Here is a 19,019-nt window from a genome sequence, read left to right as displayed (position 1 = left end):
CCATAGGAAGAATGAATCTCACTTTCTAGATTTTAGTTTATCAGTAGCCACTGACTGTCCTTGCTAGACATACAGCTTATAGCAATATTGAAAGATACAGCAATATTGAAAGATAGCCTAAGAAAATGCACTCCCATTCACCCATTGTAATAAGAGTACTAATAGTTATTGAATGCTTACCATATGCCAGGCAGTTTTTATATGCTTTAATGCTTTACATGTATTATTTCATCTTATCCTCACAAAAACAGATAGGTATTACCTCTATTTTATGTATGAAAAAAGTGAGACATTTTAAAGCATTTAAGCAACTTGCCTAAGGTTGTCCAAGTATCACCCAATATGTGAATTTATTTATAATTATGTATATGAACTGTTATTCTAAACTGTAATAATACTATACATGATATATCATGTAACAACATATTATAAAATCTCAAAAAATTTAAAGGATGAGATTTAATGTGGACTTTTTTTTTTTTTTTTTTGGCTGTGTCGGGTCTTAGTTGTGGCACGCAGGCTCTTCGTTGCAGCGCTCAGGCTTCTCTCTTGTTGTGGCGTGCGGGTTTTCTCTTCTCTAGTTGCGGCGCGCAGGCTCCAGAGCGCATAGGCTCTGTAGTTTGCAGCCCGTGGGCTCGGTAGCTGTGGTGCGTGGGCTTAGCTGCCCCACGGCATGTGGGAACCTAAAAGATGAGATTTTAAAGAAGAAATACAAATAGAGGATCCAGTGTTTTCTCCCTTTTTCTAATGGCTTACTATACATGTGCCCCACTTTGAAGACCACTGCTTTAGATGATAGGCAGTCAAAATCCAAGAACAAAACAAAGTGAAGATTATCAGTGGCTTTCAAACTTGAATATGTATCACAGAATTAGTACCATCCCAAACACACTTATAATAGCAACTCTAGACTGTAAAAAGTTACAGGGGAACTTGTGCTCTCTTTAAAGACATCCACTCCCCTGCTCTTTCCATGGAGCTTTCCAAATCTGAGACTTGGGCCGTGGGCTGACTTGGGGGACGGGGAGGACTCTTTTTCAAAAGTCTACAGTAGAGTTCTAGGAATCTCAGCTCCCAGAAGCCTCCCTCAGGCAAAGGCATGGAAAGAAAGTATTACCTTCGATATTACCTTGCACTGGCTGGACACAGGCACCTGAGAGCCTCCTAGGAATTTAGGAATAAAGGCCAAGGACACTTTAACACCCAAGGCTGCTAGAACTGCTGGGAGTTGACAGGCTGCAAAAAAATCCACCTACTACCAAGTGCCAAGTTGAAATGACATGCTTTTTCTGTGGTCATAGAGCACATTTTTCATACTGAATCCTCACATTTTCTTTATTCTATAATAGGCAAAATTGTGAAAAGGGACTAATACTCAAAACATGAACTATCACGTATTTCCATTTGTTAAAGATAATTAGGATTTTCTTAAATTCTGAAACTCTATAGCTTTTACAGTAATCATAATGGTATCTGAGAGAGTAACTGAGTTCCAGTTTTCCAAAGGGGTTAAAACTTTTATTTCACATTTTTACCCCTCTAAAAGAACAAGGTTAACACAAATATAGAATTTTTAAAGGCTTGAGCTTCAAAATCATGAACTTCTATAAGCTTATGCCATATTTGGAAGAGAACAAGGTCAAGAAAAATAATCAAAAGTAAATTCCTCACTAGTCATGTGATTTGATGGTATGCACTTACATACCAGTTTGGCCATAAAGCCCCAGAAAGGTGAGACCACTGATATTGTTGGGATATTGCAAAGAATTCATTTGCTTACCCTTTTTCTTCATGTCTCTACTTGGACTCCTGCTCAAGTAAAATTATAAGTTGATACAGAAAAAAAAGGACCTTCAAATATCTGCAATTGGTAATACACCAGGGAATCTTTACCTAGTGATGGAAATGTAGCCACCTTTAGCTCCAGAGAGCTGGCCTGAGAACACAGCATATGTTTCACTAAGCAACATGTGAGATGTTGCTATACTCCAAGTCAAATGCCTCACTCCAGTGAGATTTTATTAAGGTTTAATGGTGGTTACAACACCTAAACTGAATAAAATGTTAAGATATCCCCTCTACCTATCCACACACATTCATCCGTTCTCTTTCTGTCTTTGTATTTACATACACACCTTTTTTAAAGATTAACTTCAGCTTTTTATGCCAGAAGCAGAAGGCATAAGAAAATGTCAATAGATTCCAATTCTTACATAAAACTATGTACCACAATGTGAAGAACTGGTAGCTCCAGACTCAGTTCTAAGAGGAAGAGTATTCTCATTGACCACATTGGGCTAGCCACTCAGAATTACGCCTGCTACATGAACTTAGCATCCATCATCTAAAAAGGACCAGAATGGGGCATTTTACTATACAAAATATAGTTTTTTACCCTGGACTTCAACTACCATTTTCCCCCCAGCTCCTTTTTATTTTTAAATTTTTTTAAACATCTTTATTGGAGTATAACTGCTTTACAATGTTGTGTTAGTTTCTGCTGTATAACAAAGTGAATCAGCTATATGTATACATATACCCCCATATCCCCTCCCTCTTGCACCTCCCTCCCACCCTCCCTATGCCACCCCTCTAGGTGGTCACAAAGCACCGACCTGATCTCCCTGTGCTATGCAGCTGCTTCCCACTAGCAATCTGTTTTACATTTGGTAGTATATATATGTCAGTGCTCCTCTCACTTCGTCCCAGCTTACCCTTCCCCCTCCCCGTGTCCTCAAGTCCATTCTCTACATCTGCGTCTTTATTCCTGTCCTGCCCCTAGGTTCATCAGAACCATTTCTTTTTTAGAGTCCATATATATGTGTTAGCATACAGTATGTTTTTCTTTTTCTGACTTACTTCCCTCTTTATGACAGACTCGAGGTCCATCCTCCTCCCTACAAATAACTCAATTTCATTCCTTTTTATGGCTGAGTAATATTCCATTGTATATATGTGCCACACCTTCTTTTTCCATTCATCCATCAGTGGACACTTGGGTTGGTTCCATGTCCTGGCTATTGTAAATAGTGCTGCAATGAACACTGGGGTACATGTCTTTTTTTTTTTTTTAAAGATAGCAGTCATCTTTTCTTTTTAAAATTTATTTATTTATTTATTTATTTTCGGCTGTGTTGGGTCTTCGTTTCTGTGCGAGGGCTTTCTCTAGTTGCGGCAAGCGGGGGCCACTCTTCATCGCGGTGCGCGGGCCTCTGTCGCGGCCTCTCGTTACGGAGCACAGGCTCCAGACGCGCAGGCTCAGTAGTTGTGGCTCACGGGCCCAGCTGCTCCGCGGCATGTGGGATCTTCCCAGACCAGGGCTCGAACCCGTGTCCCCTGCATTGGCAGGCGGATTCTCAACCACTGCGCCACCAGGGAAGCCCACATGTCTCTTTTTGAATTATGGTTTTCTCAGGGTATATGCCCAGTAGTGGGATTGCTGGGTCATATGGTAGTTCTATTTTTGGTTTTTTAAGGAACCTCCATACTGTTCTCCATAGTGGCTGTATTAATTTACATTCCCACCAACAGTGCAAGAGAGTTCCCTTTTCTCCACACCCTCTCCAGCATTTATTGTTTGTAGATTTTTTTTTTTTTAATTTCTTTATTTTTTGGCTGCGTTGGGTTTTTGTTGCTGGGCAAAGGCTTTCTCTAGTTGTGGCGAGCAGGGGCTACTCTTCGTTGCGGCTCGCGGGTTTCTCATTGCGGTGGCTTCTCTTGTTGCGAAGCATGGGCTCTAGGCACGTGGGCTTCAGTAGTTGTGGCACACGGGCTCAGTAGTTGTGGCTTGCGGGCTCTAGAGAGCAGGCTCAGTAGTTGTGGCGCACAGGCTTAGTTGCTCCACGGCATTCGGGATCTTCCTGGACCAGGGCTCGAACCCATGTCCCCTGCATTGGCAGGCAGAGTCTTAACCACTGCGCCACCAGGGAAGTCCCTGTAGGTTTTTTGATGATGGCCATTCTGACCGGTGTGAGGTGATACCTCATTGTGGTTTGATTTGCATTTCTCTAATGATTAGTGATGTTGAGTGTCCTTTCATGTGTTTGTTGGCAATCTGCATATCTTCTTTGGAGAAATGTCTATTTAGGTCTTCCGCCCATTTTTGGATTGGGTTGTTTTTTTTTGATATTGACCCCCAGCTCTTATCTTAAACAAGTGCTATGTTATCTGCCACTAAAGGACTTTAGCTGATGGTTTTATAAAGCAAAGCAAGGCATCATAGGAAAAAGAGCTCACACACAGACAAGTTATAACTTTGGAGGCTCTGCTCTCTAGCATGTGATTCTTAAGGTGCTGATGAATTATTTCGAAGTGGGCTCCACAGCTGGCCTCATAGGATTTATAAATCCCAGGTGCTCAAGAGCTGGTTCTGCTCAAACAAAAACTTCTTTGCACATAGGGGCTGCCTCCCTCAAAAGAAGGACTGCAGTCACAGGTATACTGTGACTACCAGTTCAATACCATGTGCATACCAACAAGGCTAGTAAGGTATGAAATATATCAGATAATAAACTGTCTAAAAGGAGTTGGAGAGAATCTAGCCATTATCATTTCATTCTATACTTCCATTTTCTAAGAATGAGTGTCACTGTGATAAAACACCAACTGGCACATGAACCCATTATTTCACCTACAGCCTATCTTATGCCAAATACAAACACCATCAAAGACTAAGAGCCTTCTTCAGGAAGATATTTTTGGATAGAACTATATATTTTGTGTTGCTAGAATTTTTTAATAAAGATACAGAGAGTATAATACCTCTCTCACATGCCTAGCAATGTAAACAAAATTAGATAAACAGCAGAAAACATTTCAGCAAAGATAATTTTAGGAAAACTCAGACTAAATTAACTTTATTTTATAAGGAATTTAGAAAACATGAGCAAATACTGATATTGCATTAAAAAAACAAATTAACCTGTACGTCATTCAAATCTCAAAAATCAAAGAGTGTGACACTAAAAAAATGTAATAACAGAGAAATGTGCTTCATTTTAACAAAATACTATCAGTGGCTTATTACAACTAGATATACAAACATAAAGGTAATAATGCTAAAATGATGTAAAACTCTGACTCTCCAAGTGATGGAGCAGGCTGAAGGGAGCACCAATTGCCATCAATGTGGGGCTGTAACATATTCTATCAAAAGAAACAAACTATCACTAGGTAACAAAAATAAGGATATAAATAAAATGGGGGGAGGGGGGAGGAGCCCAAGATGCCTGAAATCTTATAGTAAATGGTTTATTTGGTTCTGTTGTTACCTGTGTTGTGTGTGTCTTCTTCCTCTAAGAAAAAAAGAGGATATGCGAGGGATCCAAGAATATTTCCAAGTTATACCTTAGATTTTCATAAAGGATAACTTTATATTGAAGAAATCATGATTGATACTCCTTGTCACTTTAACCACCTAACGTACTATTAAAATAATTTAACAGCTATAATATTCTTTGGTTTTTTTTCTCTTTTAAAAACTCTAAGTCAAGAATACTCAAAGGAACTTCTGTATCTTTTAATTTAAGAAATACATCTATTTAATTCCTGAAAATTTTATTTTTTCAAGGAGTGACAACAATATGAAGTTCTAATACACCAGGGGTCTTGAAAAAAATTAGGTGATCCAATTATAACAATTTAAATTAGAATATTCAGGAAATATATCTGAAGGCTCAAAAATATAATTTATGATTCTTTGTGAACTAAATTTCACTGAGAAATGCTTAAAGTCTAAGTTTAAAATGTGAGTGCCATTATGCTTTTTTTAAGAAAGAAAATTCACAACCTACTCAATAATCCTGACGAAAAATCAGATTGGTATGGTGTTTGCATGTACAGATGCATAAACGAACACTTTCAGGGGGAAAAAACAATCATATTAATATTTATAGGCTACAAATCACTTTCTTTTAAGGAAGATTAGAAAAGAGTTAGTAGCTAGGCACAGCGCCAGAGGTTGTGAGGGGAACCTAAAAGTAGTAAATACTAAAACTCTTAGCAGTGTAAAAGAATGCAAAAAATTCTTATACTACAAATTTTTAATTTTACAAAACCAAAAACCAGTCCAACTATGGCCCATACATGATAATAAAAATTGAAACAAAAACTGTGAGCCCATTTTGTAAAAATTCTATTATAATATTCTCAAATCTAGTTCATATTGTTCCACTGAGTCAAGTAAGATTTAAGCTCAAGGTGGTCACAAAATTAGAGAACTTTACCTTTTCTGAGGAGATTATCACAATTTCACTGCAAGAAGATAAGGTGAATAGCCCCTTAACGACTTACATGCTTTATTTCCTTCAATGGAAAGTCCAAATATTTTAATTTTCTTACGCTTCTGGAATATTATCCAGATTTACATTAAAGGGCACTTTAATGAAAACTTTAAATATAGTTTGATAATTCTGGGGATACTTACTGAAAGAAGATTCGTTAGCAAATACTGGTTTCTTGTATTTAAAAAATAAAAATCAGCAAGACAGAATTTCAAAAATCTTAACTTAAAATACACTGTAAACTGTAGACAACAATTGCCACATGTATCACAGACCAGCACAGGTAAAAAGTTTTTTCCAGATGTTTTATAAGACTTTGTATCTTCCTTTATTTGTTGGTTGGTATGAATTTTGCTACAAGAGAAAATAAAAGGCATATGATCAGTAAAAGGGAGGAAAAAAAAAGAAATATGTTAAGTAATTTCCTTTACAAACTTATAAAACTATCAGATATTTAAAATAAAAAATATTAATATTATATTGAGGAAGAAAGAACTATTCAACAATCATCTCCCTGTGTTCACTCGACTGCTCCTTAACAACAGTTCTGAACCAACTTAATGGTGGTGACATTCTTTTTCTATCACTCCTTGGTGAAAGTCACTTGATTTAAACGTTGTTTTTATTCTTCCCTCTTGTTTTATGTACCTTCTATTCTTTAAATTTTTTATCCACCCGAAAGAATGTTCTGTAAGGGAAATTTGAGAAAAGCCCTCAAAAACACATTCTTAGAGAAAGGATAGTTTCCTTTCAAAGGGTCCTCATCCCAATGTACACACTGTAGGGAGAGTTTACAGGGATGTGTCTGCTTCCTTTGGAAAGGTGGTCTATAAAAGGCCGCTTTATCCAAAAATTAAGTCCTCATCTAAGTTTAAAAACACTCAAAACACCTAAGTTTAAAAACACTGGCAAAAATGTAGAGAAACTGGAATTTTGATACACTGCTGAAGGTAATGTAAACTGGTATAACTACTCTGCTAAACTACACATACCCTATAACTAGCAATTCTACTCCAAGGTATATACTCAAGAAAAAAATATACTAACGTGTACCAAAGAGACGTGGAAGAATGTTCATAGAAGCATTATTCATAAAACCAAAAACTAAAATGACCTCAAAGTCTAAAACATAAATTAACTGTGGTATATTCACATGCTTAAATACTATACTATTTAATACTATTGATTTCCTCAAAGTAATGTTGAGTGAAAGAAATCAGATATAAAAGAGTACACAGCATTTGATTCCACTTATATGGAGTTCAAAAATAGGCGAAACTAATCTGCAATGTTGAAAGTCAGAATAATGTTACATTTGGGGGCAATGAATAGTGACAAGGAGGGGCATGAGCAGGGCTTCTGGGATACTGGTGACGTTCTGTATTTCTTCAACTGGGTAGTGATCACATCAGTGTGCTTATTTTGTGAAAATTCATCAAACTATATGTATATCATTTGTCTACTTTTCTTATTTACATTATAGTTCAATAAAACATTTATTAAATAAATAAGTCCTTGAGGTTTTCACTCACCAGCCGGATCAGTTCTTCTTTTATAAGCCTGGTGATTTCTGCCTTTGCTTTCTGCACAGCCAGTTCATTGGCACCTGGTGAGTGAGTGGAGAACATTATTTGTATTACTAGAATTATGCTGGATGTTTATCTACTTCATAGAGATCGGCAGGTGACTTTCAGCAACATTGTACTACTTGCCAAGATAGTCTTTCAATACCTGGTGGAACATCATCTACATTGTATCATGGCTGCTTATTATTATGATTACTTTTAGAGTTTCAAATGTAGCCAGTGAGGTTAGTGTTAAGAGTGTTAAGGTTAGTGAGGTACTAGTGTTACAAGTTCTTGTTATGTTGGTATGCAAAGAAAAGATAATTCGCAATTTGTCCAGAAGAGAAGAAAAAGTAAAAGGAAAATATAACTTCCTCGGTTCATTTATTTAGCAAATATTTATTGGATGTTTATTATGCTCTTTAAATTCAGCAAATGTTTTGGAAAAGTGTCACCTGAGCAAAGTCTTAAAAGATGAATGGAGGACTAGCCAAGTTGGAGGAGGAGAGATGACATGAAAAGTATTTTACAAAGGGAATCATGTGTGTAATGGTACAGATTAAGAAAGTCATGCTTAACTACTGAAAAGTAAGAGAAGTACAGCATGGTTGAAAAATCTTTTTAAAGTGTGTGAAAGAACACAGCAAGATAGCCAAGTAGATGAGGTAGGCTGGAGACATCTGTATAGTTATAAATTCAAGAAACATTAAGCACCCACCATGTATGCTATACTATAAGAGATTCATTATACAAAGTACTCATTCATCTCTTTATGATCTTGTAGGCTACTAGAAAAACAAACTTGTAAAGATATTACAGCAAGATGAGTAGGTAGTAAGTAGTCTACCAGAGCAACTTTTATTTTATTTTTTAATAAAATTTTATTTATTTGTTTTTCGCTGCATTGGGTCTTCATTGCTGCACGCAGGCTTTCTCTAGCTGTGGCAAGCGGGGGCTACTCTTCATTGCAGTGCGCAGGCTTCTCATTGTGGTGGCTTCTCTTGTTGCAGGGCACAGGCTCTAGGTGCGCGGGCTTCAGTAGTTGTGGCACGCGGGCTCAGTAGTTGTGGCTCGCGGGCTCTAGAGTGCAGGCCCGGTAGTTGTGGCACATGGGCTTAGTTGCTCTACAGCATGTGGGATCTTCCCAGACCAGGTCTCGAACCCGTGTCCCCTGCACTGGCAGGCGGAGTCTTAACCACTGCGCCACCAGGGAAGTCCCCAGAGCAACTTTTAAGTATCACTTCTTCCAAGAATCTTTCCCTAACTTCTCCAGGTGGGGTTAAGTGTTTTCTCCCTCAGGGCTCTCACAGGATTGTGTTCATACCATCATTAAAGCACTTTTTTTTTTTTTGGCCACACGTGTGGCATGCGGAATCTTAGTTCCCTGAGAAGGAATTGAACCCCTGCCCCCAGCAGTGGAAGCGTGGAGTCTTAACCACTGGACTGCCAAGGAAGTCCCTGAAAGCACATTTTTAAGGCAGAATGGACAAGACGTTTTTTTCTGACTAGATGTGAACAGTGAAGAAGAGGAACAAAGATGCTAAGAGTTGAGTACCAAGTAAAGAAAATAACAGGTAATAAAGGAGATATTGAATCCAAGAGGAAGAACAGGTGCTACTATTAGCAGTGATAGTGGATGTAATTCGATTCTGAGACCGTTGTGGCTGAGGTGCTCAGGGGACACCAAGTTGGAAATTTCAGTAAGGCCAATGGAAACAAGGAGCAGAAGTAGAGGAGAGATGGAGATTAGAGAGCCATCAAGGGTAAGTGTGGAGGGATTTGAAGCCAGGGGACAATGCCAGGAAGTAGGTACATCTAGAGAGGTAACACGGTGCACACCTATAAAAGGAATAGAGCTGGACCAAAGAAGTACACTAGAGATTAAGGACTAGGAGTGAAATGTCAAAGAATAAAAGAAGAACTGGGGTTGTAGAGAACTATGTTTTTATCATTTAAAAAAAAAAAATTTTTTTTTTTTTGGTTGCCCCGCATGGCATGTGGAACTTCCCCGACCAGAGATCGAACCCATGTCCCCTGCAGTAGAAGCTCGAAGTCTTAACCACTGAACCACCAGGGAAGTCCTGTTTTTATCATTTTATATAAGAAAATCAAATAAGGAAAACAATTCACAAGAAATGGGAAAATTTCCCCCCGTATTAGATATGCTAACTTTTTCAAACCCATAGAGAGGAGAGGAGAGGAGAGGAAAGGAGGAAGGGAGGAGTGGGAGGGAGAAGAGGAAAAGAAACGGGAGGGGGGAGGGGAGGAGGAGGAAGTGGAGAAAGAAGAGGAGGAGAAGAAGGAGGAAGAAAAAGAAACAGTTTAACAACAGGAAGGAAAGGGCCATGAGTATGGCTGTGAAGTCATAGCAACATATCTAATTTAACTCCTACACCTCGACCAGCCACTGACCACAACATTTTAAAGCTGTGGGTGCTGGAAGGGAAGAGAGGTGGATGAATGTGAAGCCAAGGGTATAATCAAGAGCCAAGCCAGAATGAAAATTATTAAAAAAATGAAATTCAGGAGGAAAATATGCTACTTGGCATGAGTTGATGTGTAGCCTGTTGACATTCTCTGCTGTTTTAAAAAGAAGGAAAATGATACTCCCACCCAGCTCCAAGTGAAGAGCAATTTTCCTGCGTTAGTTAGAGCCTGACCATTTGGACCAGTTTAAATTTTTGACTGACACAGCTTCTTTAGGTAATAGGTTACATATGTTTATAAGCTGTCATGAAAAAGTGGCATTTCCTTTCATTGGTCCCAAAACAACTCTGGCTGCTTTTAAGGGATTCTCCACTAGTAAAAACAGAGGGTCACAAAACAGGCTATAAATTATACAGACTGGCTAGGCACATACGTCCTTCCTGTTCTCCTTCGTACTGCCGGGAGCTGCTGAGCCACACAGAGCCTCTAAGGAGCCAGGCAGTGGGGTCCCTCCAATTACAGAACTAGAAACAGATGACACTAGGCTCCTTCCAACACCTGTTTTCATCCTATTAGTGTTCAGTTGATTTGGTTGGAGTTTCAAAAACTAAAAGATCCTTTAAATCTAATCATCTATGAAAATTCTCAAAGCTTTACATCATTTTAATTACCAATCTCCAGCTCTTATTTAGCATATTTATGTCGCCAGAATTCTCAAGATTCATTTCTGACAAGGTTATCTTTTTACTGGGGGAGAAAAACCTTGCTTAGATTATAAAAATTAGATGTTACTTCCTAAGTACAAGTTGACAGTGGAAAGAAGCGCCCAGAACCATTTTAGGTGGATAGAAAAGTCAGCAGAAGCTGTGGGCTTCTCATTTCACTTCACTTGGTAGTACAGGAGATGTGTTCTGATAAAGTTATATACAAATTAAACCTGGCATACATTCATTATACTACACTAAATAAGTATAATTACCTTTAAATTAATAAATTATATATGGGATCTTTTTTCAAAGCAAACAATCATCTCTGATTTACCTCTTTAAAAGGCAGTCATTTAAAATACTGGTTTTGAAATCTTAGAGATAGTCAGAATAAACTACAGTTATGTTATTGCAAAAAATAATAATAAAAATAAAATACAATACTGGTTTTGCTTAAATGACACCTATGACATTCAAGCTGAATATACAAGGATGACTCCATGTTTACCAAAGGTTTTATCATCAGATTCTACTGAATGACATCCTGTATGGCCTAATGAACACAGTAGTAAGAGAAAGCTGTCCAGTTCCAAGTGCAGAAAGATGTCAGTGTAATTTTCTCTCCTTGAACGCTGAGGTGCCAGCAACCCACATTTTACCTCACAATAAGGAACAGTGTCACATGATTCAGAAACACACTGAGTCACTGGCAGAGCAAAAGTCTTTCAGAATACATAAAAGGGTGCCATTTAAAAACCTGACTTGAAATAGATATGATCCAGGTTCTCAAAGTCACAATCACAAATAAAAAAATACGACTTGCCTAGTTCTGGACCCACATTCTTTGCACACCATTTAACATATGTATGAATCTTACTGTACTGTAAAGGTAGAATTTCAATAATATGGAAAACATAAAGGCTATATCTGAGTTTTACCTTTGCCACAATTCATCATTATTCATTTTAAAAAGTCCAAAAGTGAGAGTGATATCAGTGAAAATGGCACAGGAGGGAACTTCAAAAGCCTGTCCCTCCACAAAAGCAGTGAATAAACTTGCAAAAACTGTTAAAATCAATTTTATCAGAACTCAGAAACTAATAAAAACCTTACATCAACCAGGCAAACCCTTATTAAAGGAGAAAAAAACAAAAACAAAAACCCAGCTCAATCCTGGTAACAAAACTTTTCTGTTTTTTAACTTACTCTGATCCTATCAAGCATTTTGACCAGGAAACAACTTCTACTTAGGGTAAATGGGATGCACACTGCACGTGCATTTCTCTTCTTGTAGTCTTTATGTTAAGAAGTCACACAAAAACAATTTGAGGTCACCAGTTAAAAGTAAAGTAAATAGGCACAGTACTAACTTACTTTCACATCTGTGAAATTCTCTTTGTTTTGGCCAGGAAAGAATCAAACCCTAAAAATAAGTCCTCATATATATTTAAATCATTTTTAGTTTATATTTATTTCAGTAAGGAACTTACCTACAGTTATAAAGTCTTCACAACAATCAAAGGAATGCCAAAATATAACAAGAAAATACTAACTAGTGATAAACCTTATTTACAATATACTTTCAGTTTATACTTCCATTGATCTTTCCAGCAACAAACTTTAGAGCTGAGCTAGCCAATTCAGTAGCCATCAGCTACGTGGCTATTTAGATTTAAGTTAATAAAAATTAAATTAAATTTAAAATTTCTTGGCCATATTTCAAGTGCTCCATAGCCATCAGAGTTTTTATTGGACAGTGCGGCTTTAGAGAGATCACATGGATATGCCTGTCAAATAATATTTTGTGTGCAGAACAGAAGTGGCTCTAGAGCATGATCAGATGCATTATTCAGAAAATTTATCAAGTGCCTACCATGTGTCAGACACTGGGAATACAGCAGATGATAAAGTCACTGCATTCACAGAGCTCTAGTAGGGGAGACAGAAACAAGTAAAAATATACTATAATTTCTATGTAATGAGTACTGTGAAGAAAAACAAAGCAAGTAAAGAGCTACAGAGTGGTGAAATGAGATCAAGTAAGGCTTCCTTGTTAGAAGTGATGTGTATAACTCGAAGGACTAGACTGGTGTTTAAGATTATACAAGGTGTGGGAGAGCTCCTTTGCAGCCAACTAAGCCATTTAAGCAGTAGGTATGCAGACTCTGGATTTACATGACACACGGAGTAAAACCTCTTCACAGCTCCAACACCAGCGTTCAAAAAATATTTAGTTCATTAAATAGAAGAAATGGATCTGTGGCTGGTTTATGCTTAAAAATCTATTATAAAAATGTTCAAATTAAATATAGAAGGGAGACAAGTTATCTACCATGCAGTAGATAACAAAGTAGGAAAAAAATCAAACTGGAAACTGTCTTTTGAATTCATTCATGAATGTATAAAATAAGGTTTAAAAACACACTTCATCACTCTTAGATAACGCATTACTTATACCCTTTGAGGGACTTCCTTGGTGGCGCAGTGGTTAAGAATCCGCCTGCCAATGCAGGGGACATGGGTTCGAGCCCTGGTCCGGGAAGATCCCACATGTTGCAGAGCAACTAAGCCCGTGCGCCACGACTACTGAGGCCTGTGCTCTACAACCCGCGTGCTGCAACTACTGAAGCCCACCCGCCTAGAGCCCATGCTCCACAACAAGAGAAGCCACCGCAATGAGAAGACTGCACACCGCAACAAAGAGTAGCCCCTGATGGCCACAACTAGAGAAAGCCCGAGCACAGCAACGAAGACCCAACTCAGCCAAAAATAAAAAAGTAAATATACCCTGTGAGTTATGGTATTAATTGTCCTATTCTATTTTTTAAAAAGGTATGTATGAACTTTTAGGCATAAAATCAGAGGCAATATTTGCTTGGATAAACAAGCATTAAGTGGACTATTATATATAGTTGATTTACTTTCTAACCTAAACTTTGGCCTGAACGTTCTACTTACTGGAAGCATAAACAGACCTGTCCCGAAAATACACGTTTTCTTATAGAGTGATTTTCAATTTGACCAAATCGTCAAAACTGAAAGAGTCCCAAACACAGATCATTCACCTCTATATATGTACTAAACTTCTAAATAAAGACCACAATGATAGATGAAACTATTTTTTTTCTTATAGGTGTTCCTCATTTTCAGTCCTCTCTAGAACTGACCTCATATTCTTTCTGTGTCTATTACATCTATATCAACTGTGATCTAACTCAAGATTGAAACAGAACGAACAGTACATACTTTCAATTGCCAAGTAAATTTTCCGCTCTCCTTCCTTGGGTTCTTTGCCAGGTGGGAAGTATGTTCCTCTGATTGTAATTGCAGCTTCAGAATATTCACTGATTCTCTGCAGAGCTTCCTTAGAGGTAACTTTCCACCTAGCAGTCTATGAAATAAAGAGTGGGGGGACAATTATACTCCAATAAAGATGTTAAATAAATAAATAAATAAATAAATAAAATAAAATAAAAAAGAGTGGGGGGAAAAATCACTTTACAACAGAATAAAGAAACCTGATGTACTGACAAAGAATAGGTTAACTAAATCATATTATGGTCAATATTAAGATTATAATTAACACCTACATCATAAATTCATTTAGATTCTAATGTAACTAGAACATAATCATAAAAATGGAATTTCTAGTGTTGTCTCCCCATCTAGATAAAAAGTAAAGCAGCCATTTAAATGTTCATGGGTTTTAAACAAGGCATTTTCGCTCCTAAAAAAGGAGTTTCTACTCTACAATAAAAAAAAAAAAGTTTAAATCTGTTACTTGCCTGTGGGAAGTCATTGATCTCTAATTCTTCTTCATATCTCTTAAAAGATTCATTCTGTCCACCATCCTGTCTCTCCTCTTCTTGTTTCTCCAAAGGCACATAATTAAGCTTGGCATTGATCTTTTCAGCAAGTTGCTCTGCAATGGTTTTTGCAGAGACAGTGGGAGCCAGGATGGTGCCACCTCTGAGAATTGCATTGGTGGCCTGCTGCATCACATCCTGCAGTTAAAGAAGACCTACAGTCAAATCTCAAATGAGGGCAGAGACAAGACCAAAGATCCCACCACAAAGTATTCTCTGGAAAGCCACTAACTAAAAGCATCTTTCTAATGTAGAGTGCTAACCATAAGTGCAATTTAACAGCATATATTTATAACAGACAGTTTAATATATCTCCCTTACTTGATGAGAAAACAAGAATATTCAATTCTACATTAAAAATTCTACTGAATCTTAGATAATTAGGTAACTCTTGATGTCAAATATAGTATAATATTTCTAAAATCATTTACATACTTTGTGGCTACTAGGAGTTTCCTCTGAATCAGAATCTTTGCCCACTACCACCACTGAGCTCTTCCTCCCTCCACGGACCAACCCAACATTCTATAAATTACAGTAAATGACTTTACTCAACACATTTTTTTAAATTTGAACTTAATTTTACTATGTGCCTAATGCAGAGATAATTCTTCTGTGGGTAATACACGACTCACACCTCAAGCTCTTCCAACAACAGCGAAAAGTTAGAGCCATTTGCTTTCACAATAAAGAGTTATTAGTAGCAATAATCCAAGACAATATTAGGTGAGGTGCTGTGTCCGTTGTCAGAAGAGGCACAGGCTTGAGTATAGTAAACACTTCATAGTAACTCACTGGCTAAATAAAACAGATGCAGAGACCCAAGGCTCTAAGCCTTGACTGTGGCTGCCTCACTGGGTCAGCCCACTGGCCTCTAGCTTGGTCATCCCACTTGGACAATACCGACCTGAACCTATACAGGCTACTGGACACAGGGCCCTGCAGGTCCCCAAACTCTCAAAATCTTAAAAATACTGTCAAAATTAACAAATTGTTCTTTAGGAATGCTATGAAAATTTAACCTTAGTTAAAAATTAAGTTAACCAAAATGCTGGAGAGGGTGTGGAGAAAAGGGAACCCTCCTACACTGTTGGTGCGAATGTAAACTGGTGCAGCAACTATGGAGAACAGTATGGAGGTTCCTCAAAAAACTAAAAGTAGAGTTGCCATATGATCCAGCAATCCCACTCCTGGGAATATATCTGGACAAAACTATAATTCAAAAAGATACATGCACCCTTATGTTCATAGCAGCACTATTTACAATAGCCAAGACATGGAAACAACCTAAATGTCCAGGAATGGATAAAGAAGATATGGTATGTGTATACAAACACACACACACACGTACATATATGTACATATATACATACACACAATGGAATACTACTCAGCCATAAAAAAGAATGAAATAATGCCATTTGCAGCAACATGATGAACCTAGAGATTATCATACTAAGCAAAGTAAGTCAGGAAGAGAAAGACAAATACCATATGATATTACTTATATGTGGAATCTAAAATATGACACAAATGAACCTATCTACAAAACAGAAACAGACTCAGACATAGAGAACAGACTTGTTTGTGGTTGCCAAGGGGGAGGGGGGTGGGGGAGGGATGGATTGGGAGTTTGGGATTAGCAGATGCAAACTATTATATAGAGAATGGGTAAAGAAGGTCCTATTGTATAGCAGAGGGAACTATATTCAATATCCTGTAATAAACCATAATGGAAAAGAGTAAGAATATATATATATGTACAACTGAATCACTTTGCTGTACAGCAAAAACTATCACAACACTATAAATCAACTATATTTCAAAAAAAAAAAAAAATTAAGTTAACCAAAAAACTCCCAAGAGAAACAAGGCAAGTGAAATATTTAACACATTTTCCCACTGTCTAAACCCATGTTAGTTTCAGTTATGTAACTGGATATTCGTACTTCCAAGGTATTGTTTGTGTGCCCAATAACCCACCTAATATAAACAGAAAAGAAAGAAAAGAGAGTTATTTCTTTAGGATTTTGGTAAGATCAATCAGAATACTACTTTATAAAATTATCCATGGTTAACATGCTTAACAGTTAGGCCTTCCAGAACAGGCATTAAGACCTCAGTTAACCACACTAGAGAAATCACCCAAATATAATAATTGAAGAATTCTGTATTGAGAATAATGTTAAATGCTTACTACCTCAATGTCTAAAATAACTTCTTGTTCACTTGTGCTGACATAATTCCTGAAAAGCATTTAAATCAAAGAACTTACAAGAAGTACTAAGACTTGGAACAAATTACTTAATACCTGAGACTCAATGCCCAAATTCTTCTGAGCATTGATTCTAAGAGCCAATCTCTTTGCAATTTCTAACTTCTCAGCATTTCCTGCAGTTGGAGCAGGAACACTAGATGTTCCAGGAGCAGCCATATCCTTCACTCTCTTCTTTGAATTAAACATGCTTTCAATTTGCTCATCAATCTAAACAAGAAGAAAAAGGATTAGTAAAAATCTAATTAAAAATACCAATTTATAGAGGGAGAAGAGGAGGGGAAGGGGAAAGGAAAGGGAGGAGAGGGGAGAGAGGGAGGGAGGAAGGAAGGAAAGAAAGAAACAGATACAAGGCTGCAAGAACCACTTCAGCAGACTCCTGAGTGGTACAGATACATCCCAATTCAGTAAATGAAGAACATGTGCTGTCAAGACAGAGCAGACAACTTGATGCAGCTGAGTTGCTCCAGGGCCACGGCCTTAAGGCCACATTACATACACTGCAATGAAAGAGGCTGGACGAAGGGCAATAACTCAAGACCAGTGGACATCTAAAAATACAGACAGTGGTTCACAGGGGAAATGCTGCAACAGGGTTCCTAAAATTCTTCCCAACTCCAAAAATGCAATTGGATTTACCAAAAAACTGGGTAAGAGAATCAGGAAAAAAAGCCTTTATTGTTTTTTTCCTTCAAGGAAGGAAAGAAATGAAGGTTGGTTTCCCCATCAAAGCAAGAGCAGTGCTGAAAATTAGGCTAATATTTTAAATCTCAAATGAGGAGCAAGCTTTTTTCAGGGTTTAAAATTAATTAGGTTAATTTAGAAAGACCTTTTACTGAAATGGAAACAGACAACTTATCTCCTTTTTAAAATATTTGTTATCTAATAAGGGGTTTGAGTTACCAACTACTTTTAAACTAACATTTAATTAACCCTTTTAAATTAAACAGCATACATGGCGTTAAAATCCAAAACAAATGCATAAATCAGGAATGGGGAAGGTATATGGAGCTAGCTGACAGGGGTAACTTTACTTTTAACTTTATTCACTTTAGTATTGCTCTATTTTTTTACAAAACTTATATAATATTTTAACAAGAAGGAAAAAAATCAACATATTTCATTATGAGATTTTTAAAAAATGTTTAAGTAACATAAAAAAACTGAGGTGGTTTTAAAAACAAAGCCACATATTATTTAATACTCTTCCCTCCAAGAGGTGGAGCCTCTCCTTAAATGTGGGCTGGACTTAGTGACTTGTTTCTAACAGACAAAAAAAAGTGGAAAAGCCAGTATGTAACCTCAGAGACTAGTCATAAAAGGTACTAAGGCTTTCCTCTTTGCTCTCTCTTGGATCACTCATTCTGGGGCAGCCAGCTGCCATGCTGTAAGGACACAAATGCAAAGTGAAGAACAGAGGCATCCTACCAACATTAAAGTGACTAAGCCATCTTGGAAGAAGATGGTCCTGCATCAGTGAAGCCTTCAGATAACTGCAACCTGGGACAACAGCTTGACTGCAACCTCATGAGACCCTAAGTAAGAACTACTTGGCTAAACTGCTCCTGATTTCCTAACCCTCAGGAATCATGAGATAATAAATGTTTATTGTTTTAACCTACTAAGTTTTGGATTGATTTGTTACATGGTAACAAATAACTAAAATATTGACTTAATTGAATTTTAAGCCAGTATGGTATGCTAGTAAGAAATGGCCTAGAGTTAATAGGAGACCTTGGTTCTGGTCCTGGCTGTGCTTAACAGCCAGTGTGGTCATTTCCTGAAATGACAAGATCAGATTGAATTCCTGATTTCCTAAATTGTGTTCTGAGCTAAGGTTTAACCGGGTATGTTTCAAAAACAAAAAAAAAAGTTCTATGATCAAATATCAAATATGT

At 37.4% G+C, this 19,019-nt stretch overlaps 1 protein-coding gene across 3 annotated transcripts in view; it reads right to left on the bottom strand.

Moving 5' to 3' along the window:
- Positions 1-549: 549 nt before the first annotated feature.
- Positions 550-19,019, bottom strand: part of DDX46 (DEAD-box helicase 46) — a 57,434-nt gene continuing 38,964 nt past the window's right edge. Inside the window, exons 19-24 of one of the 3 annotated variants that reach the window (XR_011073110.1) lie at positions 17,155-17,331; positions 14,766-14,984; positions 14,227-14,371; positions 7,814-7,887; positions 6,425-6,635; positions 550-683 (exon numbers count right to left, since the gene is read on the bottom strand). Coding sequence is in view for 2 of the 3 variants with exons in the window: in XM_068535915.1 (XP_068392016.1) it covers positions 6,588-6,635; positions 7,814-7,887; positions 14,227-14,371; positions 14,766-14,984; positions 17,155-17,331 (663 nt within the window). In the remaining variant the exon portion in view is untranslated. Of the gene's footprint in view, positions 684-5,578; positions 6,636-7,813; positions 7,888-14,226; positions 14,372-14,765; positions 14,985-17,154; positions 17,332-19,019 lie in introns of those variants that run through there. The other 2 variants (XM_068535915.1, XM_068535916.1) reach the window with 2 other exon arrangements.

The sequence above is a fragment of the Eschrichtius robustus genome, chromosome 2, assembly GCF_028021215.1.
Source record: "Eschrichtius robustus isolate mEscRob2 chromosome 2, mEscRob2.pri, whole genome shotgun sequence".
NCBI classification, from domain to species: domain Eukaryota; kingdom Metazoa; phylum Chordata; class Mammalia; order Artiodactyla; family Eschrichtiidae; genus Eschrichtius; species Eschrichtius robustus.
This window is presented reverse-complemented; position numbering and strand designations above follow the sequence as displayed.